We start from the raw sequence: 21,364 nt of genomic DNA, 5'->3' as shown, positions 1-21,364 counted from the left end.
CTTCATCTTCCTAAATTAGCGTCCTTTAATTCTGAGGCTATGACTTTGAGTCCTGGATTCTCCCACTAGTGGAAACATCCTCTCCACAACCACTCTATCCAAGCCTTTCACTATTCTGTATGTTTTAATTAGGTCCCCCTCATTCTCTGAAACCCTAGCGAGTACTGGCCCAGTGCTAACAAACGCTCCTCATAGGTTAACCCACTCATTCCTGGGATCATTCTTGTAAACCTCCTCTGGACCCTCTCCAGAGCCAGCACATCTTTCCACAGATATGGTGCCCAAAATTGCTCACAATATTACAAATGCGGCCTTACCAGCGCCTTATGGAGCCTCAACATCACATCCCTGCTTTTGTATACAAGCCCTCTTGAATAAATGCTGGCACAGAGTTTGCTTTCCTTACTATTGATCTATGCCTTTATTCCTACCACCAAAATGCATGACTCCACACTTTGAGATCTTGATGAATTATTGATCTTCACCTTTCATTTCACAGGAACAATCACACAACCTTCAGTCTAAGATCAAATCCCAGTTTGCTGAACTGCACCAGATTCTCACTGAGAAAGAGCAGCGAGGACTGGCAGATATCCGGGAGGAAGAGAAGAAGATTCTAAATGCAATGGAGAAAAATCTTCGAGAAATTGAAGAGAATTTAAATTCCATTCAGGAGGAACTCTTTAAGTTGCAGCAGCAGATGGATCAAAAGGACAATGTGGTGTTTCTGAAGGTGAGGGGTTACACTACAGTCTGGCGAAGTGAAAGTGCACAGTCACAAAATGGTGGGGGATGTTTCTGAAATAAATGCTGCCTTTACCAGTAATTCAGAACTGGGTTAATGTTTCATCTGTTCCAGTTGTAGTTGTTCCCAAACTAATTGGCCTCCCGCATAATCTATGGGATCTCAGGACTGCCTGGCCGTAATGTAGAGAGGTGTTTATATTCTGTGGAGTTCAGAACAACCCGGGTGATCCTATATCTGATCTCAAGGACCACGAATGGACAGAGGGCAGTAAACCTCTGGGATTCTTCAACCAGGAGACTATGAGAGGTTTAACCTGTTGGACGTATTTATACCAGAGAAAGATACATTTTTGAAAATTTGTGGAATTGAAATCAAAGGGGGTGGGACAAAGCGGAGGAGTTCAGTCCTGGGCTAGATCAGCCATGACCATATTGTGGGGATTAACATTGAAATCTAGAACGTGGCGCACACAGCAGATTGATCATCTATATCCGGTTCCCATCAGCAGTGGGCGGTCACCTTGGGGGAATTTGCTCGGTTTGTTTTACCCACCTTTGTTCACCATAGAATGACATCCCACTCTACATCATAGACAGGCCATTCGGCCCATCCTATCCAGTCAAGATTTCAGCTCCACTCAACATCCCTCCCATCTACTCACCACACCTGGTAACAATACCCCGAATTCCAGGAGAGCTCACGTGTTTATCCTGCTCGCCCTTAAATTATCTCTGCTGTTGGCTTCAGTCCCTCCAATGCAAGTGAGGTCCATGTTCTCATGACTGCATTCCTTTCAGTATTTGTTGAAGACCACGTTACATTTCAGCTTTGATATTTGCTCTCCCATCGATTAGAGATATTATTTCATTCTCACCCAATTAAATCCACCGATAAACTTAAATCCTCTCTCATCATTCCTGACATTTTCTCCTGATAAAATCCCACAACCTGCCCAATCTTTGCATTGAGTTCCATCCTCTCAGTTATGGCGTCATTCTCATGAACATTCCTTGTGCTTTCCCCCTTCGTTCTACGTCTCGATGGTAATGTCCGCTTTCTATCTGCATGACAGCGGTGATAAGAGTTGGGAAATGGGAATTATCAGAGGGTTGTAGAAATGTGGAGAAATTCCCGCTGTCGGGAATAGGACGGTCCATCTCAGTCAATTGAGATTTGTGTTTTATTTCTTTCAGGAGGAAGCTGGTCGCAAGCGAAGGTAGGACATGCTCTTGACGGAAACATTGTAAGGTTTGGTAACATTGCACCTTATTGTGACATTGCACCTTATTGTAACATTGCACCTTATTGTAACATTGCACCTCATTGTAACATTGTAACATTGCACCTCATTGTAACATTGTAACATTGCACCTTAACAGCAGGGGGACCAACATTCTGGCAGGCAGGTTTGCTGATGCTGCATGTGTGGCTTTAAACTGAGTAGTGAGGGGGAGGGGTTGACAAATTGGGAATATGAAGATGGAGTTCAAGGGGAAGCGAATACATGAGAAACTGCAAAGGACTCTTGAATAAATAGGAAGGGAAGTTCTAGATGGGATAAAAGAGCAAGGTCAGGGCAAATTGTAACAGGTGTGAGAGGGGAGGTGAATACCGAAGGTAAAGTGTTGTATTTAAATGCGCGAAGTATAAAAAATAAAGTGGATGAGCTTGAGGCTGTCATATGTTGAAAGACTAGAGCGACTAGGCTTGTATACACTGGAATTTAGAAGGATGAGAGGGGATCTTATTGAAACATATAAGATTATTAAGGGGTTGGACACGTTAGAGGCAGGAAACATGTTCCCAATGTTGGGGGAGTCCATAACTAGGGGCCACAGTTTAAGAATAAGGGTAGGCCATTTAGAACGGAGGTGAGGGAAATATTTTTCAGTCAGAGAGTTGTAAATCTGTGGAATTCTCTGCCTCAGAAGGCAGTGGAGGCCAGTTCTCTGGATGCATTCAAGTGAGAGCTGGATAGAGCTCTTAAGGATAGTGGAGTCAGGGGGTATGGGGGTAAGGCAGGAACGGGGTACTGATTGAGAATGATCAGCCATGATCACATTGAATGGAGGTTCTGGCTCGAAGGGCCGAATGGCCTCCTGCTGCACATATTGTATATTGTCTATTGTTTTGTTGAACAGCCCAATATATTTCTAACACTCAGTTTATAACCAGCTGTTAAATATTTGCAGAGTTGGTGTTGAAGCCAAACCACAGTTGGTGGTAGATGGTCACTTGCTGCTTGAAAAGTTTGAAACTCCTTTTTTGTACAACACGGTATTGGCAGAAGCATCTGATGCCACCAAGCAAGGTAAAGCTTATACCTTTTCCATTGTTCTTGTTTCTGACATCTTTAAGTAATGCGTAGATGCAAGCATTAATGGTATTTTGGACTGAAGGGAAATTGAAGATTTGATCTACCACCAAACACAGCTGCAGAAAAGCATCACAGAGTCAGAGAGCTGTGTCACACAGAAACAGGCCCTTTGACTCGACATGACCATGCCAACCAAGTTGCCCAACCGAGCTTGTCCCACTTGCCTGAGTCTGACACATATTCTTCCAAGTCTTTCTGATCCACGTATCCACCAAACTGTCTGTAAATGGTCGTCATTGTACCTCCCTCCACCATTTCCTCTGTCAGTTCGTTCCATACTTACACAACGCATTGACTGAAAAACCTGCTTCTTTTTACTGTTTTCACTCTCACCTTGAACTGATGCACTCGAGGTTTAGACTCTCCTACCTTGGGTAAAATACTATGGCTATTCACCTCATCTGTGCAACTTATATAGATCTTATACACAACTGTTAAAGCACCCTGATGGGCTCCAAAGACAAATGTCCCTGCTTGTCCAACGTCTCCCTTCAGACCTGATGAAATTGTCGTAGATCGTTTTGCACCCTCTCCAATTTACACACAACCTCATTGTGTCAAATGCTGTATTTAATATCCTGACCTATGAAAGCATGAGCGACAAACACATTCTTCACCTCCCTGCCTGTCACCGTTGCATCTTCCATGGCACTATGTACCTGCACCCCGACATCTCTCCGTTCTATAAAGCTCCCCGTTTACTGTGTATGTCCTGCCCTGGTTTGTCTCAGCAAAGTGCATCGCCTCACCTTCACATGAATAAATCCCACCTGCCGTTCCTGAGCCCATTGGCCCAGTTCACAGGGATCCCATTTACTCTCAGGCAACATTCTTCACTCTCCACAATGTCACCAATTTTACTTCCATCTGCAAACTGACTAACCTTGCAACCTACATACACACACAATCGTGTATATAAATAAGGAACAACAGTGGGCTCTTTTTCCAGTCTGAAAAACAACCCTCTACCATCATCCTCTGTCTGCGGCCTTCAGGCAATGTTGTGTTCCATCGGCTAGTTCACCCCGGATTCAATAGACAATAGACAATAGACAATAGGTGCAGGAGTAGGCCATTCAGCCCTTCGAGCCAGCACCGCCATTCAATGCGATCATGGCTGATCACTCTCAATCAGTACCCCGTTCCTGCCTTCTCCCCATACCCCCTCACTCCGCTATCCTTAAGAGCTCTATCCAGCTCTCTCTTGAAAGCATCCAACGAACTGGCCTCCACTGCCTTCTGAGGCAGAGAATTCCACACCTTCACCACCCTCTGACTGAAAAAGTTCTTCCTCATCTCCGTTCTAAATGGCCTACCCCTTATTCTTAAACTGTGGCCCCTTGTTCTGGACTCCCCCAACATTGGGAACATGTTATCTGCCTCTAATGTGTCCAATCCCCTAATTATCTTATATGTTTCAATATATACAATTCCAGTGTATACAAGCCCAATCGCTCCAGCCTTTCAACATACGACAGTCCCGCCATTCCGGGAATTAACCTAGTGAACCTACGCTGCACGCCCTCCATGGCAAGAATATCCTTCCTCAAATTTGGAGACCAAAACTGCACACAGTACTCCAGGTGCGGTCTCACCAGGGCCCGGTACAACTGTAGAAGGACCTCTTTGCTCCTATACTCAACTCCTCTTGTTACGAAGGCCAACATTCCATTGGCTTTCTTCACTGCCTGCTGTACCTGCATGCTTCCTTTCATTGACTGATGCACTAGGACACCCAGATCTCGTTGTACTCCCCCTCATCCTAACTTGACACCATTCAGATAATAATCTGCCTTTCTATTCTTACTTCCAAAGTGAATAACCTCACACTTATCTACATTAAACTGCATCTCCCATGTATCCGCCCACTCACACAACCTGTCCAAGTCACCCTGCAGCCTTATTGCATCTTCCTCACAATTCACACTACCTCCCAACTTAGTATCATCTGCAAATTTGCTAATGGTACTTTTAATCCCTTCGTCTAAGTCATTAATGTATATCGTAAATAGCTGGGGTCCCAGCACCGAACCTTGCGGTACCCCACTGGTCACTGCCTGCCATTCCGAAAGGGACCCATTTATCCCCACTCTTTGTTTTCTGTCTGTCAACCAATTTTCTATCCATGTCAGTACCCTACCCCCAATACCATGTGCCCTAATTTTGCCCACTAATCTCCTATGTGGGACCTTGTCGAAGGCTTTCTGAAAGTCGAGGTACACCACATCCACTGACTCTCCCTTGTCAATTTTCCTAGTTACATCCTCAAAAAATTCCAGTAGATTTGTCAAGCATGATTTCCCCTTCGTAAATCCATGCTGACTCGGAATGATCCCGTTACTGCTATCCAAATGCTCAGCAATTTCGTATTTTATAATTGACTCCAGCATCTTCCCCACCACTGATGTCAGACTAACTGCTCTATAATTACCCGTTTTCTCTCTCCCTCCTTTCTTAAAAAGTGGGATAACATTTGCTATCCTCCAATCCACAGGAACTGATCCTGAATCTATAGAACATTGAAAAATGATCTCCAATGCTTCCACTATTTCTAGAGCCACCTCCTTAAGTACTCTGGGATGCAGACCATCAGGCCCTGGGGATTTATCAGCCTTCAGTCCCATCAGTCTACCCAAAACCATTTCCTGCCTAATGTGGATTTCCTTCAGTTCCTCCATCACCCTAGGTTCTCCGGCCCCTAGAACATTTGGGAGATTGTGTGTATCTTCCTCAGTGAAGACAGATCCAAAGTAACGGTTTAACTCGTCTGCCATTTCTTTGTTCCCCATAATAAATTCCCCTGCTTCTGTCTTCAAGGGACCCACATTTGCCTTGACTATTTTTTTCCTCTTCACGTACCTAAAAAAACTTTTGCTATCCTCCTTTATATTATTGGCTAGTTTACCCTCGTACCTCATCTTTTCTCCCCGTATTGCCTTTTTAGTTAACTTTTGTTGCTCTTTAAAAGAGTCCCAATCCTCTGTCTTCCCACTCTTCTTTGCTATGTTATACTTCCTCTCCTTAATTTTTATGCTGTCCCTGACTTCCCTTGTCAGCCACAGGTGTCTCTTACTCCCCTTAGAGTCTTTCCACCTCTTTGGAATAAATTGATCCTGCAACCTCTGCATTATTCCCAGGAATACCTGCCATTGCTGTTCTACCGTCTTCCCTGCTAGGGCCTCCTTCCAATCAATTTTGGCCAGCTCCTGCCTCATGCCTCTGTAATCCCCTTTGCTATACTGTAATACCGACACTTCCGAATTTCCCTTCTGCCTTTCCATTTGCAGAGTAAACTTATCATGTTGTAATCACTGCCTCCTAATGGCTCTTTTACCTCTAGTCCCCTTATCAGATCAGGATCATTACACAACACTAAATCCAGAATTGCCTTCTCCCTGGTAGGCTCCAGTACAAGCTGTTCTAAGAATCCATCCCGAAGTCACTCTACAAACTCTCTTTCCTGGGGTCCATTTCCAACCTGATTTTCCCAGTCTACCTGCATGTTGAAATCTCCCATAACCACCGTAGCATTACATTTTTGACACGCCAATTTTATCTCCTGATTCAACTTGCACCCTATGTCGAGGCTACTGTTTGGGGGCCTATAGATAACTCCCATTAGTGTCTTTTTACCCTTACAATTTCTCATTTCTATCCATACTGATTCAACATCTCCTGATTCTATGTCACCCCTTGCAAGGGAATGAATATCATTCCTTACCATCAGAGCAACCCCACCCCCTCTGCCCACCTGTCTGTCTTTTCTATACGTTGTGTACCCCTGAATATTCAGTTCCCAGCCCTGGTCCTCTTGTAGCCATGTCTCAGTGATCCCTACAACATCATACTTGCCCATGACTAACTGAGCCTCAAGCTCATCCACTTTATTTTTTATACTACGCGCATTTAAGTACAACACTTTAACTTCTGTATTTACCTCCCCTCTCACATCGTTCACAATTGGCCCTGCCCTTAATTTCTTTTCCCCTCTAGAACTTCTGTTCCCATTTTTCCGAGAGTCTTTTGCAATATCTCCTGTATTCCCTTTTACCTCATCTTCATGTTCACAATTTGTTAACCCCTCCCCCCTACTACTTAGTTTAAAGCCACAGATCCAACCTTCCAGAGCGGCCTCCCATGCGGTGTGTAAAAGTTGCATCTCTCGGAGGGCAGTGAATATCTGGCATGTTGTGCCCAGGGTGGTGGTAAAAAGCTGAGTTGTTGGATACGTGCAATTTGGCTACAAATAAATATTTGATAGATCGAAAATATAAGATGATGGGGAACTCACACAGAAGAGGAATTGGTGCCAGCTTAGATCAGCCATGATCACATTGAATGGAGGGGCAAGCCTGAGGAGTGGATCCTATTCCTGCTCCTGTTTTCTTGTGTTCCTTTCCTCCTGTGTACCGATATATTGACAGACTTGACACAGAGGGAATGCAGCAAAGATTAACAATACTTGTACCTAGTACAATGTGTTTGCTGTGTGGGGTGAGATTGAGTAGGCTAGGCCTGTGTACTTGAGTGTTTCAGTGTAGTAGAGGAGATCTCAGTAGAGTTCTTACAGGGCTCAGTGGGCTGGATGCAGGGAGGATGGTTCCCCTGTCAGAGGGATCTGGAGAGCGGGCACCCTCTCAGAATGTGCGCTGCACCGTGTAGCACAGAGATAAGGAGACATTACTGCACGCAGAGGCTGGGGAACGACCCTGCACCGGTGGCTGTGGAGACTCAGTCATTCAGTGCTCTTGGAGCTGAGAGCCATGGTTGTACATTACAGAGTCTGGCCCTTCGGCCCATCGTGTCCATGACCGTCTTTTCCCCAGCTATACGAATTGATTTGCCCACATTCCATCGGCATTCTTCTGCACCTCACCTATTTAAGTACCTCCAATATATTGATGATATCTCACTCCACCACCTCCTCTGCAGCATGTTCCAGATATCACCCACTCTCAGTGTAAATCTATGTACTAAACCTCTCGTTTGTTTGTTTGTTCTGGAACTAGAGCGAAAATGGTACACGATAGCATGACGATTTTAAGCCCACCTTACTCACCGTCATCCCTTTGGTGCCAATGGAAGAAGTTTCATTGAAATCGGTGTTATATTTTTAAAGTTATTCCACATTTTAAAGTTTAAATCTATCTCCTAGGGAGGTAGGGTAGAGGGAGGGAGAGAGGGGGGGGAGAGTGAGGGAGGGAGGGGGGAGGAGAGTGTGCTGCACCAATGCAGAAGAGGTTTGGCCCAGCGGGTCCACTTGGTCTAGTAAAACCTAAATCTCAGATATACTTTAAAATTCTTTGCTCTCAATATAAACCTGCACTCTCGTGATTTGATATCCCTGCATGCGAATAAGGTTTAGATAATTACCCTGCATTCTGCTGCAGACTTTGACAACCTTCCCCACGATCCACAATTTTTGCTTCCTCCCCAAACTTACTAATCACACCTCCCACATTCACATCCAAGCTATGATCATATAACATAAACAGCAAAGGTTGCAGCGCCGATCTCTGCTGTGTTTGCCTGACCGTAGCAGCTGGAACAGTCCGTTGCTGGGGTGGTAGGGGTCCCTCATAATCTTGCTTGCTCTCGATCTGCACCTCCTGATGTATAGGTCCTGCAGGGGGGCGAGTGTAGTTCCCATGGTGCGTTCTGCCGAACGCACTTCTCTCTGCAGGGCCATCCTGTCCTGGGCCGAGCTGTTCCCAAACCAGACTGTAATGTTACCGGACAGGATGCTCTCTACAGCCCCAGAGTAGAAGCACTGAAGGATCCTCAGAGACACTCTGAATTTCCTCAGCTGTCTAAGGTGGTAAAGGCGCTGCTTTGCCTTACCCACCAGTGCTGCAATGTGCGTTGCCCATGTCAGATCCTCTGTGATGTGGACTCCCAAGTATTTAAAACTGCTCACCCTATCCACAGTAGACCCATTTATCTCCAGTGGTGTGTACATCCTTGGATGTTGAGCCCTTCTAAAGTCCACAATCAGCTCCTTAGTTTTAGTGACATTCAAAAGGAGGCTGTTGTCCTGACACCAGAGTGCCAGATCAGCCACCTCCTCCCGGTAGGCCTTATCATCATTGTCGGAGATTCGGCCCACCACCACAGTGTCATCAGCAAACTTGATGATGGAGTTTGAGCTGAACCTGGCCCCACAGTCATGAGTGTACAGGGAGTACAGTAGGGGGCTAAGGACGCAACCATGGGGGGATCCTATGTTCAGGGTGAGGGAGCTAGATGTGTGTTCCCCCATCCTGACCACTTGGGGCCTGGCAGTGAGAAAGTCCAGGACCCAGGCACACAGAGGGGTGCTAAGCCCCAGTTCCAGCAGCTTCTCAGCCAATCTGCTGGGTCCAGTAAAACCTAAATCTCAGATATACTTTAAAATTCTTTGCTCTCAATATAAACCTGCACTCTCATGATTTGATATCCCTGCATGGAGAATAAGGTTTAGATAATTACCCTGCATCCTGCTGCAGACTTTGACAACCTTCCCCACGATCCACAATTTTTGCTTCCTCCCCAAACTTAGTAATTACACCTCCCACATTCACATCCAAGCTATGATCATATAACATAAACAGGAAAGGTTGCAGCGCCGATCACTGCTACACACCACCAGCCACAGACCTCCAAGCAGAAAAATCATCCTTCTACCGATACCTTCTACCTCCAACCACCAAGCCACGTGGATCCATTTCACCAGCTCGCCTTGGATCCCACCTGCCTTCGCTTTCTGGACCAGCCTTGCACGCGGAACATTGTCAAGTCCCTCAGTGAAGTTCATATATTGGTTCACAATGAGATCAGTGTGTTAGTTGTACACACCCATCAAATCCACCCGTGAATCCGCTCTCTTTCAACGACCCCACAACCACAAGACCCCACAACCACAAGTCTCCACCCATTCTGTCCAACACCCGATCATTCAACCTCTGCTTCCTTCCATGGTCCAAGCCACCCCTCCCTCTCTCTCTCACCCTCCACTCATAGAAACAGGGGCAGGTCATCTGGCCCCTCGTGTCTGCCCCCTTTCACTGTGATCATGACGACCCCACCACCCACCTCTACCTCCTCTTTAACAACCTCAAATTACCGCTCACCTCTATATCCTCCTGCTCCGATCTGCCTCCATATCTGAATAACCCGCTTCGTTTCTCCTTCACCACCGCAATCTCGCAATCCTCCTCACTCTCCGCACCCGTCCTCCCCGTCCACCCTCCCCCACCTCACGAAATTCCCCTCGCCGTCCCTGGATTAAAAACTCCGGGGGGGAGATGTCTGTTGTCCCCCCGATGTGGTCGTGGGTGAAACCCCGGGCAGGGTTTCAGTTGTCCGCCCGCCTGTGCCTGAGGCCGAGCGGCCTCTCCCCCGGGTCCCGGGGCCGCGCTGCCCGAGTCTCCCCCCGACCCCCCCCCCCGGGGACTCTCTGATTCTCTGCTTCTCCCCCCAGTCTCCGTCACCCTGGATGTGGAAACAGCGCATGCGCTGCTCGAGGTGTCTGAGGATCGGAAGAGGGTGAGACGGACCCGGACCGAGAGGAGTCTCCCTGACACCGGGAAGAGGTTTGCATACCGGCCGTGTGTGCTGGGATCGGAGGGGTTCACATCGGGGAGACATTACTGGGAGGTGGAGGTGGCGGGGAGTGAGGGCTGGAGTCTGGGAGTCGCCGCAGAGTCTGTGGAGAGGGAGGGAGGGGTCACACTGACCCCGGAGACTGGAGTCTGGAGGATCTGGCGGGTGGGTGACAAGTTTGAAGCACTCACCTCCCCTCCATCCCCTCTCCCCGCCCGTCCCATCCCCGGGAGGGTGGGAGTTTATCTCAGTTACGAGTCCGGGACAGTTTCATTTTACGACGCGGCCACCAAGTCCCATCTCCACACCTTCACTGGGAATAAATTCACGGGGAAACTTTATCCGTTCTTCTTGCCTTGGGATGTAGACCACTGGCTGAGAATCTGCTCCGGTTCCGCTCCGGGTGTGTAAAAGGGTCGGGTCCCGGGACCAGCGTCAGGAGCGGTGCTCAGGGGCTGTGGGGCAGAAACCCGGTGGACAACAGGTCGGCGCTGAACGGCTCCCATTTAATCCCCAAACTGCAACACCACCTCCTAACTTCCACCCTCGATACTCTGACTGACGAAGGCCAATGTGCCAAAAGCCTTTTTGACCGCCTTATCCACCTGCGACTCGACCTTCAAGGAACCATGCCCCTGAAACCCTAGATCCCTCTGCTCTACAACACTCCCCAGTTACGTTTGTAACTCTTCACCTTTAACTTGACGTTTAATAAAGTCTTTAAAAAAATAACCCGTGTTTGAGTTCTCTCCGCGTCCCCGCGTCACGGTACAGAGATCTCTTCAAACAGCAGACACAAGGATCCGTGGATACTGGTTTTACAAAAGGAAAAAGACACACAGAATGCTGGAGTAACTCCACGGGTCAGGCAGCATCTGTGGAGAACATGGATAGGTGATGTTTCACAGAGTGCTGGAGTAACTCAGCGGGTCAGGCAGCATCTGTGGAGAACATGTATAGTTGACGTTTCACAGAGTGCTGGAGTAACTCAGCGGGTCAGGCAGCATCTGTGGAGAACATGGATAGGTGACGTTTCACAGAGTGCTGGAGTAACTCAGCGGGTCAGGCAGCATCTGTGGAGAACATGGATAGTTGACGTTTCGGGTCGGGACGCATCTTCAGACTGAAAGGTGTGGGGTCTTCACTAAGGAAGATACAAGCAGATGTTCTAGTGGCCAGAGATCCTAGGGTGACAGAGGAACTGGAGGAAATCCACATTAGGCAGGAAAAAGTTTTGGGTAGACTGATGGGACTGAAGGCTGATAAATCCCCATGGCCTGGTGGTCTGCATCCCAGGGTGCTTAAGGAGGTGGCTCTAGAAATTGTGGACGCATTAGTGATTATTTTCCAATGTTCTATAGATCCTGTGGATTGGAGGGTAGCTAATGTTATCCCACTGTTCAGGAAAGGAGGGAGAGAGAAAATGGGAAATTATAGACCAGTTAGTCTGACATCAGTGGTGGGGAAGATGCTGGAGTGAATTATAAAAGACGAAATTGCGGAGCGTTTGGATCACAGTAACAGTAACAGTACCTAGCCAAGGTAAAGGCGGATGTGACTTTTTTACAGGAGTGCGGGCTGCCACACCTTCGCTGCTATCGGAGGTGGTCGCGATGGTGGCCCCACGGACTGTCTATGGTCGGGGGGAAATGATTGTCGTGCGTCCGGTCTGGGGATCTTGCTGCGGGGAGGGGGCTTCACCATCACTGAGGTAAGGGAGGTGGTGGGGGGTCGTCTCTTGGTGGTGGATGTAATGTACCGTGGTTCTCCGCTCCGACTGATTAATGTGTATGCCTCACCCAGGTGGAGCGAGCGGGTGGCCGTCCTCCAGCAGCTCCCACCGCTGCTGGCCACGTCTAGACCGCTCGTTCTGGCCGGTGACTTTAACTGCATCATCGATGCGGCTGGACGATCCGGCAGTGCCAACCACAGACTGGACGGCACCTCCAAACTCCTGGTGGAAACGGTCAAAGATGCAAAGCTGCGCGACGCCTTCAGTGACCCTGCAGGCGGAGTCCAGCCACGGTTCACCTGGTCAGGACCAAACGGTTCAGCCCAGTCCCGGATAGACTTCCTCTTCACATCGAGGGCCGTCGCGGTCAGACACACCGACCTCGCCCCGGTGTTCTTCTCTGACCACTGCCTCCTTCAGGCCACCTGTCACCTACAGGAGGACCGGAAGGCGGGCAGAGGGACGTGGAAGCTAAACGTGGAGCTGTTGACCCCGGAGAACGTTAAGGAGCTAAAGAGGGACTACGCATGTTGGAGAACTGTGAGGCCCCTCTTTGACTCCCAGACACTCTGGTGGGAGGCAACAAAGGAGAACATCAAGAAGTTCTTCGTCTCCAAAGGTGTGCAGAGAGCAAGACAGGGTAAGAGGGAACTGTGTCAACTCCAGACAGATTTGCAGCAGCTACTCCTTCTGCAGAGGAGAGGGGTGGATGTGAGGGAGGAACTGAGAGAGTTGAAGGGCCGGCAAGCTCGGCTCTTTACCTCTGAATCCTCCAAGATCATCTTCCGGTCCAGGGTCCGCCATGTTGAGCAGGATGAGACGTGCTCACGTTACTTCTTCCATAAGGTTCACAGGGGGAGCTCTGTGATCAAAAGCCTTAGGGAGGAGGACGGCTCAGTAACATCCTCGCAGACAGACATGCTCAAGATCTGCAGATCCTTTTATAAGGATCTGTACGATGTAAAGACCACAGACAGCACCGCCTCCCAGAACTTCCTGTCCTCCATCACGGAAGTCTTGGACGACAGCAAGCGGGAGAGTCTGGACCAACCACTGACCCTGGAGGAGCTGACTGGCTCCATCCGTTCCTTTGACTCGAGTAAAACTCCCGGAGGCGATGGCTTACCGGCAGAGTTGTACTCGGCTCTGTGGGACTGGGTGGGCCCGGACCTGCTGGAAGTGTACAACGATATACTTCTAGCAGGCAGCATGTCAGACTCTATGAGGAAGGGCAACATCACCCTGATCTACAAGCAGAAGGGGGAGATGAATGACTTAAGGAATTGGAGACCCATCACATTGTTGAATGTAGACTACAAGATCCTGTCTAAGACCATCGCCAACCGGGTCAAGTCTGCTCTGGGACAGGTGATCCACCCGGACCAAACCTGTGCTGTACCTGGCAGGAAAATCTCAGACAGCCTGGTGCTGCTGAGAGATACCATCGCCTACGTGCAGGACAGACGGGTGGATGCCTGCCTGGTCAGCTTGGACCAGGAGAAGGCCTTCGACAGGATATCGCACACGTACATGAGGGACGTGCTCTCCAAAATGGGCTTTGGGGAGGGAATCAGGAAGTGGATACAACTGCTCTACTCTGATATCTGTAGTGCAGTCCAAATTAATGGGTGGGAATCAGACAGCTTCCCCGTCAGGTCTGGAGTCAGGCAGGGTTGCCCTCTTTCCCCTGTCTTGTTCGTCTGTTGCATTGAACCCTTTGCCGAATCCATCAGGAAGGATGCGAGCATAAGAGGAGTGACACTGCCAGGCAGTGGGGGCACTCAGGTCAAGGCCTCCCTGTACATGGACGATGTCGCCGTCTTCTGCTCGGATCCAGGGTCGGTCCGCAGACTGATCAGCGTCTGCGACCAGTTTGAGTTGGCCACGGGGGCCAGGGTAAACCGCAGGAAAAGCGAGGCCATGCTCTTTGGCAACTGGCCCGACCGATCTTCCATCCCCTTCACCATCAAGCCTGACTTCCTGAAGGTGCTGGGGATCTGGTTCGGGAAGGCTGAGGCATGTAACAAAAATTGGCTGGAGTGGATAGCCAGGGTGGGGAAGAAGCTGGAGCTGTGGAAGCAGCGCTCCCTCTCCATCACGGGGAAAAACCTGGTCATCAGGTGTGAGGTGCTCTCGGGGCTGCTGTACTTGGCGCAAGTGTGGCCCGTCCCTCCCTCCTACGCCACGGGGATCACCCGGGCCGTCTTCCGTTTCATCTGGGGGTCGGCGATGGACCGGGTGCGACGAGCCACAATGCACAAGTCGGCAGACAACGGGGGTAAAGACGTGCCCAACGTCGCCCTCATTCTGATGGCCACTTTCGTGTGTGGCTGCATCAGGCGGAGCATAGAGCCAAAGCACGTGGGCACCAAATGCCACTACCTGCTGAGGTTCTACCTGTCCCCGGTGTTGCGAAGGATGGGCCTGGCGCAGATGCCACGCAATGTGCCAGTCAGCTGGACATTGCCGAACCATCTGTCGTTTGTGGACAGGTTCTTCCGGACCAACATCTTTGACCACAAGTCCATCGGGCAGTGGTCAGCATGGAACGTCCTGCAGGCACTGCAGGGGAATGACTCCATGGATCCTGTGGCGTGGTTCCCAGAACAGACAGCCCAGCTTGTCTGGCAAAATGCCTCATCGCCAGTACTCACCAACAAGCACCAAGACCTGGCTTGGCTGGCGGTGAGGGGAGCCCTCCCAGTCAGATCCTTCCTGCACCGCCGGAACCTCACTACCAGCGCACGCTGTCCTCGGGACGGCTGCTACGGAGAGGAAACGGTGGCCCACCTCTTCAAAGAGTGTGGATTTGCCAGGAGAGTCTGGAGAGGTCTGCAGGGGTCCCTGTCACGATTCATTCCGAGCAGCTCCGTCACAGAGGACTCTGTGCTCTACGGACTGTTCCCAGGGACGCATTCCGAGACTGACATCGAGTGCTGCTGGAAGGTCATCAACTCGGTGAAAGACGCCCTTTGGTCTGCCCGATCCTTGTTGACCTCCCAGCGGAGCGAGCTGTCCGTCAAGGAATGTTGCCGACTGGCCCACTGCAGACTGCAGGAGTACGTGCTGAGGGACGCTCTGAAGCTCGGTGCAGCCAACGCCAAGGCCCTGTGGGGGAGGACCACAGTCTAGGGTCCTTCCGCTGCTGGACATGGGGGGCAGGGTGTGGTGGAGAGAGACGCCCCTCCAAATAAGGGATATGTATGTAAATGTATGTAAAGGTCTAAGTAAATGCCTGTATTGAATATGTAACCTCCGGGAATGTCGGATGGGTTTGTTTTAAAAATGATGGTTTGTAAATGATATTTATAACTTGAATAAAGTATTTTTTGATAAAAAAAAAAAAAAAAAGTTTATGCACCACAATCAGAGAGGGAGAAACACAGCAACATTGGAGTAAAGAGGCCCTTCTGCATTTGTACAGGGCCCTGGTGAGACCACTGGATGCCTGACACCATTCTGCTTTAGTTAAACATTTTGTTCACGATGGCCGCGCCGTTGTGTTTGGCTGCCTGCCACTGTATATTTCTTTTTTTTCCTAATCAGATGTACAGCACTTTGGTCAACGTGGGTTGTTTTTAAATGTGCTATACAAATAAAATTGACTTGACTTGACTAATGAAACCATTTCCCAATCCATACTTTTCTAATACTTTAAATAAAAAATCCCATTCTAACCTGTCAAACGCCTTTTCAGCATCAAAAGCAACTGCTACACTTAATTCCTTTCTTTTCTGTGCTAAATGTAAAATACTTATAAATCTTGCTACATTATCAGATAATCTCCTTTTTTTGACAAATCCAGTTTGGTCCTCTTTAACCAGTTTAGGTAAAAATTCTGCCAATTCCTTGCCAAAAGCTTAGCAACTATTTTATAATCTGCATTCAACAATGATATTGGTCTATAAGAAGATGCTTTTCTTTTTTGTGGAATTACGGTTATAATTGCCATTGAGAAGGATTCTGGTAATGTAGAAGTTTTTCCGCTTGATGTATCACTTCCATAAATACTGGTAACAACAAATCTTTAAATTTTTTATAGAACTCAGGCGGGAAACCATCTTCCCCTGGTGATTTATTACTTGGTAAAGAATGTAATACTTCCTCCACTTCTCTCAAAGTAAAGTAGGCATTTAGTCCCAACTGCTCCTCATTAGAGATTGTTGGTAATTGTATCTTGGATAAAAAATTATTTATCTTAAATTCATCCTTTTCAGATTCAGAATGATACAGATTAGTGTAGAATTGCTTAAATACCTCATTGATTTCTCTAGGTTTATAAGTAACTAGAACAAGTGTGCCCGTTCAAAGCGGGCCCGTTGGGCCCGTCCCCACACCCCCCATTTTCTCCTCCCCCAGCCCCACTCTTACTCTCCCCACACCCTCCCCTTGGGCGGGGAGGGAGTGGTGGAGGGAGGGAGGTGTTGAGGATGGAGGGGGGGAGGGTGATGAGAGATGGGGCGGTATTTGTGGAGGGGGGAGAGAGTGAGGGGGGAGGGGGAGGGGGAGGGGAGGAGGGAGGGATGGGGGAGAGGGGAGGGATATGGACCTCCCCTTTTCCCAGTACCTCTTTCCCCCACCACCAATTCCCCTCCGCACTACCCCTGTTGTCCCATTCCCCATTCTCAGACCCCCTCCCCCCCATCTTCTCTCCCCCAGACACACTCTTAGCATCAGTTAAAGGCCCGGTGGGGGGGGGGGGTGCGGGGATCGGATCAGTGAAAAGTCCGGGGGGGGGGTGCAGGAGATCGCATCATTCAAAGGCCCGGGGGGGGGGGGGGGGGGAGATAGCGGGGGGGGGGGGGGGGGGAGCGCATCAGTGAAAGGTCGGGGGGGGGAGGGGGGAGCGCATTAGTGAAAGGTCCGGGGGGGGGGGGAAGAGAGCATCAGTGAAAGATCCGGGGGGGGGGGGATAGCGGGGAGAGGATCTCCCAGGTGTGGGAGAGAGGAGAGAAGCAAGGGGAGAGAGGGGCACAGACGCACAGCAGCGCCACGCTGAAAGCCTTCAATAAATCAGTAGGAGGGGGGTGCATGGGCATTGTGACGTCACACGCTGAAGGCCATGGAAAAGACGGCTGGAATTTAAAAAAAACAACTAAAACCTCTGTAACTTAAAAAATATACGACCGAATCAAATAAAAATATCATTTTCCAGCAGCGTTCAGCGTGGTGATTAAGGCGGTGCAAACATCGTGGCGCTACGGTTCACCGTTTTTGCCGAAAATCAGCCGAAAAAATGAGAGATTTAAAAAAAGACTTTTAAACCTCTGTAACTTAAAAAATATACGACCGAATTAAATAACAATATCATTTTCGGCAAGCGTCCAGCGGTGTGATTAAGGCGGCGCAAAAATTGTGGCGCTACGCCTCACCGTTTTGCAGAAATCAGCCGAAATCACTGTTACAGATATACATACAAGTCAGAGTTTTAGTAAGATTAGATAATGTTTTGATCTGTTCTAATTGAATTTATTGTTCTTAATATTTGTTCTTCTTTCAGTTGCCATGCCAATACCTTGTGCGCTCTTGCTCCTAATTCATAATACCTTTGGTTAGTTCGTAATATTAGTTTTTCTGTTCTGTAAGTATGTAAAGTATTGTATTGAAATTTTTTTTTTGCAAGTTGTATTTTTTTGTATCTGAAGAAGCTTTATGTTAGTCTTTTTCTAGTACAGTGATTTCTTTTTCTAATCTTTCAGATTCCTTCCTATAGTTTTTCTTTATCTTAGATGAGTAGCTTATAATTTGGCCTCTCAAATAAGCCTTCATTGCATCCCATACAATAAAGTTATCATTAACTGAATTTAAATTTGTTTCCAAAAATAATCCAATTTGTCCTCGAATAAAATCACAAAAGTCTTGCCTTTTCAATAGTAAAGAGTTGAGTCTCCATCTATATACTGACTGTTCTTTATCTGGCATCGTAATTTTCATTAATAATGGTGAATGATCCGATAACAATCCAGCCTTATAATCTATTTGTATTATTCTACCCCTTAATTGAGCTGAAATCAAAAATAGATCTATTCTGGAATATGTATCATGTCTATTGGAATAAAAGGACGGTGGCGGTGACTGAAACACAATCCGGTATGACGAGAGAAATGAAAAGGAGAGTCCGCAAGATCTACCTTGTTGAATAACTTGAGTAATACATTGTGCTATTATTTGCATTGCTTTTCATAAGCTTCGTGAGTTAATACAAGGCTGTTCTTAATAAACAAAACATAGCCTTCTTATTAAGGAATTAATATAAGTCGGTGATCAATTTCTCAGGACGTAGATGTAGCGGCACGAACAGCATTTATTGCACATCACTAATTGCCCTCTGAGTAGATCGCTCGGCCATTTCCAAGGGCATTTGATCTTCAACCGAGGGGATCTTTAACAAAATAAGAGTGTTGCGCTCATCGTTTTTCAGACAGTTTATTTTTTTCAAGTATACGAGGCGATTAACTGTATTTAAGGTGCGGAAAAATAATTTACATTGTGTCCCTGGTTGTGCCACTGGATTCCTCGTTCGATAATTAAATCGGTGCCTCGCCACCGCACCCCAGCCTCTAGTTGATGCCTCGAGTTCTTGTTTCCCGTCACGATCTCACACACCTTTATAAGATCGCCCCTCATCCTCCTGCGCTCCAAGGAATAGTCTGCCCAATCTCTCCCTACAGTGAGGCCCTCAGGCCGTGGCAACGTCCTCATAAGTATCTCTACACCCTTTCCAATGTATCCACATTCTTCATACAGCGGAGTGAACAAAACTGATGCACGGTTTCTCCAAATATAGACGGACCTGAAGACTGGAGCGTGAGAGACGAGTGAACTGATGTGGATGAAAATGTGTTTACGTCCATCCTGATCCCGGGCTGTGAACGGAGTTGCGGGCGGCGGGTTCCACTGCCCAACAGGTGCAACGCCTCCTCAGTTACACCTCCTTAGCGCTGGTCCCTGTCCCTTTCTGTCCTGCCTTACACAATCCCAGGGCAATCTCTCCCCTTTCGTCTATATTCAGGCCGGTTTAATGTCTAACTGACCCCTCCCTCGAGTGATTAGTTGGAAGTGGCCAGGACACCTTCACACTGAACACTTGCAGCCAAATAAGGTCATTGCCCGAGACGGCAGCGCGCGCAGTGGGAAACACTGAACCAGGAAGTGGCGGAGTTACAATGGCTGCGAAAGACCAGGTCGAGAGTTGGACCGAGGAGGCAGTTTGTCCCATCTGCATGGATTTCTTCACCGATCCGGTAGCACTGGAGTGCGGGCACAACTTCTGCCGCTCTTGTATCACACAGAGTTGGGACAGGGAGGAGAGAAACTCCTGCCCGGAATGTAGAGAGGAGTTTACAGACCGCACCCTCAAAGTAAATCGGGTCTTAGTTAGACTGGCTGAGAAAGCTCGAACACTGAGCCTGAATCGGGAAATAATTCCAGAGAAGGAAAGTAAACTTCACTGCGAGGAACATCAGGAAGAACTGAAGCTGTTTTGTGAAACTGATAAGAAGCTGATCTGTGTGATTTGTGCAGCTGGGCGGGAACACAAGTCTCACAGCTTCATGCCGGTTAAAGAAGCTGTTGAAAACCACAAGGTAAAAGCAAACCGATTTTAATCGCATCATTGTTTAATTCCATTTTTACTGTTCAACCATTTAATTTTCTGATTCCCAAACACATTTGCAGGATCAGGTGAAATCTTCCATCCAGTCTCTCACAAAATATAAATCAGAGATCCAGCAAATGGAGCAGCAACAGAAAGAGAAGATTTCTGGAGTTCTGGTGAGGCTTTTAAGTTTCGATTTCCTGATCTTGTGCAGGTTTGATCCCTGTGATGCGTGTAATAACAGGGCAGCGTAGTTACATAAGTAGTGCTGCTGTCTCCTAGTTCTGGTGAGCGGGTTCGATCCTGACCTCGGGCGCTGCCCGTGTGGTTCACGCCTTCTCCCTGTGACCGCGGCGGATTCCTTCCACGTCCCCAACAAAGATACTAGAGGAGCAAAATGAACCACTCCGTCGAAATTGCGTCCACTGAAGTGTAGTATGTAACATCATTTTAGTAAGGAAAACCCACCTCTCGCTGTGTAATCAGTGTTGTGGGGGAACAGTGTGAGTGATGATCCCATCAAAGTGCAGAAAATATCTCATCTATCAACCCACATTTTATTGTTACTTTTATTTTAAAATGTTTTCCCCCTGCTAAATTTCTCTGGTTTTATTTTCTTACTGTTTCTGCCCATGTCCCTCCCATCCTTCCTCCCCAGTTCCCTCTTTTGTGTAGTTTCCCTTGTATTGCCCAAACACACACTCAGCACAAATTTAACTTATATATATATGTATAGATATGAATGTGTGTTTGTTTGTGTGTGAGAGGCAAGATGGAGATAAATAGATCTCAAAGTTCCTTCTCGTGGATCAGAAGCAACTTTGATTTAAAGCAACGCTCTATTTCTCTTTTCATCTTATTTTTCAAATGATGTACATAAACCATAAAGGATTCAACCTTTATGGTATATATATATACATAGATATATGTCTAGTTACTTTCTAGTGATTTCCTCTAATTATTTGTTTAGCAACCTTTTTACTTTCAATCTCTCTCTCTCTCTCTCTCTTTTTCCCTGTACCCAATATATACAAATATATATACAAATATAAAATCAGTCATTCACACACTTCTCAGCGCATGGTTCTCTCTATCATGATCACTGTTCTCTCACATACATTTCATTAGGGCCTTCCCGTACACATTCGCAATCAGTGACATCAAACTTATTTCCAGAAATCCTAATATTGTGAATAAAATAACTATGAACACATATTAAGATATTTATAATAATAATAATAAACATTTATTTTTTATCGCGCTTTTCCAAATGCTCAAAGACGCTTTACAAAAACAGTCAAGACATAAAAACAAACAAACGAACTGTCC

At 47.6% G+C, this 21,364-nt stretch overlaps 2 protein-coding genes across 2 annotated transcripts in view; one reads left to right on the top strand and one right to left on the bottom strand.

Moving 5' to 3' along the window:
* The window catches only part of LOC144612116 (zinc-binding protein A33-like), a 34,333-nt gene extending 22,939 nt beyond the window's left edge, over positions 1-11,394 (top strand). The window contains exons 4-7 of the mRNA XM_078431674.1: positions 500-733; positions 1,942-1,964; positions 2,941-3,059; positions 10,585-11,394. Of these exons, the coding sequence (XP_078287800.1) occupies positions 500-733; positions 1,942-1,964; positions 2,941-3,059; positions 10,585-11,117 (909 nt within the window). The 3' untranslated portion in view covers positions 11,118-11,394. The remainder of the gene's footprint in view (positions 1-499; positions 734-1,941; positions 1,965-2,940; positions 3,060-10,584) is intronic.
* Positions 1-21,364, bottom strand: part of LOC144612229 (E3 ubiquitin-protein ligase TRIM39-like) — a 194,580-nt gene that overhangs the window by 30,048 nt on the left and 143,168 nt on the right. The window lies entirely within an intron of this gene.

Source organism: Rhinoraja longicauda, chromosome 43, assembly GCF_053455715.1.
Source record: "Rhinoraja longicauda isolate Sanriku21f chromosome 43, sRhiLon1.1, whole genome shotgun sequence".
NCBI lineage: Eukaryota > Metazoa > Chordata > Chondrichthyes > Rajiformes > Arhynchobatidae > Rhinoraja > Rhinoraja longicauda.
Note: the sequence above shows the minus strand (reverse complement) of the source record. Positions and strands in the feature narration are given on the sequence as shown.